Genomic DNA, 710 nt, shown 5'->3' with positions numbered 1-710 from the left:
ACGGCCATCATCGTCACCCGCCTCCTACACATCACTGCGATCACCTCCCGCCTGCTGTGACCGGCGCCCGCCATGTTGACTCTCCAGCATTGGGGATCAGATGGGGATTTGCAGATTTTATGGCAGGAAGTCTGGGCAGCCAATCAGCAGTCAGCGTCTCTTTGGGGACCAATGTCTGTGCTTTCCAGCAGAAGGGCCCATCCCCCGAACATCATGTCTGCTCCTCTATTGGAAGCGGCACAGAGTGAACGCTGACGTCTGATTGGCTGATCCTGGCGCTCTGTAGTACCGTGTCTCCATGTTGTTCCCTCAGTTTGCCCCTCAGCGCGGTGGCGTCATAGCGTCTGCCTGTGTGACCCGGAGACAGCCATTCTGATTGGTGGGGAAGGGGCCAATGAGAAGCCATGCCCGGACTCCATATGGAAGCTGGAGATAGGTGAGTGGCGGTGCTTTGCTGTCTCATATTTCTGGGAGCGCCGGGGATTGCTGAACATGATTTGTATTTTGTTGCCTCGCAGACAGCGACTTCTGGTTCCAGATGGATGCTTGCCTTGGCCCGGCCCCTCAGTGCTCCCGGGGCCACACTGCCACCTATGACCCGGAGACTAAGAAGGTGTATGTGTACGGCGGGATGCGGGAGGGCCACTGGGTCAGCAACGTGTATGTGCTGGACACGGCCGAGTGGAAGTGGACGTTGCTCGTTGTAAGTA

General features: G+C 57.6%; 1 protein-coding gene across 1 annotated transcript in view; it reads left to right on the top strand.

Annotated features, from left to right (window-relative positions):
• Positions 1 to 313: 313 nt before the first annotated feature.
• Positions 314 to 710, top strand: part of LOC108803879 (acyl-CoA-binding domain-containing protein 4-like) — a gene marked incomplete at its 5' end in the record, with an annotated part of 2,075 nt that continues 1,678 nt past the window's right edge. The window contains 2 exons of the mRNA XM_018575673.1: positions 314 to 436; positions 519 to 703. Of these exons, the coding sequence (XP_018431175.1) occupies positions 314 to 436; positions 519 to 703 (308 nt within the window). The remainder of the gene's footprint in view (positions 437 to 518; positions 704 to 710) is intronic.

Source organism: Nanorana parkeri, unplaced genomic scaffold (genome assembly GCF_000935625.1).
Source record: "Nanorana parkeri isolate BGI_ZX_2015 unplaced genomic scaffold, ASM93562v1 scaffold4384, whole genome shotgun sequence".
Classification (NCBI taxonomy): Eukaryota; Metazoa; Chordata; class Amphibia; order Anura; family Dicroglossidae; genus Nanorana; species Nanorana parkeri.
This window is presented reverse-complemented; position numbering and strand designations above follow the sequence as displayed.